At 44.7% G+C, this 1972-nt stretch overlaps 1 protein-coding gene across 1 annotated transcript; it reads right to left on the bottom strand.

Moving 5' to 3' along the window:
- Positions 1-159: 159 nt before the first annotated feature.
- On the bottom strand, positions 160-1829 carry LOC111662326 (kinesin-like protein KIF13B; the record flags this gene model as incomplete). Its single annotated transcript, XM_023416152.2, has 5 exons — positions 1662-1829; positions 1294-1569; positions 1055-1207; positions 326-403; positions 160-210 (listed from the first exon to the last, which is right to left on the bottom strand). Coding segments are annotated over exons 1-5 (711 nt in total), but the record flags the coding sequence as incomplete, so codon positions are not given.
- Between the last annotated feature and the right edge of the window lie 143 nt (positions 1830-1972).

The raw sequence follows: 1972 nt of genomic DNA, 5'->3' as shown, positions 1-1972 counted from the left end.
CTGAGAAGTAGATGGCAGAAAGACGACAGGACATTGGTTTCAAAATAATGAAATGTGGCATCAGAGCTGTAATATGTGTGGAGAACTATACTATATACGATATCTGTACTAGTTTTGTATCTACATGCTGAAGAGTGAACAAAAGGCAAAAAGTGTTACCTTATCATCCAGCAGGCAGGTTGTGGATAAGTCTTGTCTACTTCCAGACAGCTGAGGATAGACAGGGAGTATATTGAGAAAAATTGTATTATGTTAGTGTCAGTATATTTTCATCATCTCATAGTATAGTATACTGGTATTTATTAGTGTTGTATTTGTGTTTTACCCTGTGGACAGAAGGAGAACTCAGGCTGCGTCTGTTGCTCCTCCCTCGGCCAGCCAGTTGCTCCTTCACTGCCACCTCCTATAACACACACACAAAATTTACTTTAATATTTTGCCATGTGTGTTAAAACAAATGCACTAACATCTGGTTTATGTTGTCAGTGTCAAAGGGTACAATCTGCATTCACTTGCGGTTCAAATGACTCTGCAGTAGACACTGGTATTTATTGGCTCCAGTTCGGATCAGCAGTGATACGACACCTCGGTGAACACGGTAATTTTTACCTGCCCAGCGCGGTGCTGTTAAGACAGAGACACTCTCAGCGGAAAGTGTAGCTGCGCTCGATAAGTTTTAAAAACACGCATTCACTGACCGAAGCGTCTCACACAGAGGCTGTGACACTTACAGGAGCACCTACCCGGGGATGAAACATGACATTACATTTTACCAGCCTGTGTGGCAGCTAATAGCTCATTCTTTGAATCTGTGAGGATATTCCCTCCCCATTATCTGTGTCTGTGTGTTCTAACATTTGATGCTGTTGCTCCCTGCAGTTGTGTGTGTGTGTCCTCAGTCCTAACAGAAAGGAAACTCATCTTGGAGTGTGAAAGGAGTCAATCGCCTTTTTTTAGTGAGTTTTGCTGCACTTAAAAAACCTGCTTATACTCGCTAATTTTGCTTTAAAAATGTATCATGTTTATCTGCCTCAGACTGTATGTCTCCATCTACCTGTCTGAGTCTATCCAGAGTCAGGATGTTCTCCAGGCTCAGGACACTTCGGAGGTATTTCTCAATAGCAGCTTCATCATCAGCTGACTGGCTGTTGTGTGCGCTGGCAGCGAGCCGGGCCAACATCTCCCTGTCTTCTGATCCAGGGGCGTCCTGATGGGACAAAACATCATAAAGATTTGTGTTCAGTAATCCACCCCACTCAACAAAGAATTTCTGACATCTTTTCATTTCCTTACCCCGGGGATGTTGGAGACCACCTCGAATGTGACTCCACAGCCTGGTATGGTGCTGCGGGTGGACATCCTTCTCAGAAAGTTGTGGGCAAACCCCTGGCGGCCAGGGTTAACATTAACGCAGATTCTTTTCCTCAGGACCAGCTGCATGTCAGCAGGATGGCTGAGCTGAACCACCACTCTAACTGTGAGGTACACTCGCTGCTCAGGCCACGCTCCCCCACGACTGAGCTGGGGGCACTCATGGACGGTGGAGTCCCATGATGCCTCTGCTTTTACCTGTGGGGTTGACAAACACAACTGGTGAATTAACCTGTTACCAAAATGGACTGCAGGAATTTCTCAGAACATTACTGCAGGTCTATCCCCACCTCTCCGTCGTAGTGTTTGACAATTTGCAGATCGAAGAAGTCATCCTCATCTTCTCCACTCAGGGTGGCATCCCAGCCTCCAGCCTCAGGAACCTCAAACTGGTCTTGAGAGCTGAGGTCATCGGCTGAAAAAAACAACAACAACAAAAACATTGACAAGCACCTTGAGAGAAGAAAAACAGTTGATCAAGAACAAATTACTCAACCAGAGAAAATGATTGAGTTTATTCTTACAAAATTATATAATACAGATCAAAATACAATAGTAAAGTCACGCCATTTTGCTTAGAATCAGTGTGTGGAAGTGACGT

Source organism: Seriola lalandi, unplaced genomic scaffold, assembly GCF_002814215.2.
Source record: "Seriola lalandi dorsalis isolate HSWRI2012SDOR001 ecotype SW California unplaced genomic scaffold, Sedor1 jcf7180002000520, whole genome shotgun sequence".
Classification (NCBI taxonomy): domain Eukaryota; kingdom Metazoa; phylum Chordata; class Actinopteri; order Carangiformes; family Carangidae; genus Seriola; species Seriola lalandi.
This window is presented reverse-complemented; position numbering and strand designations above follow the sequence as displayed.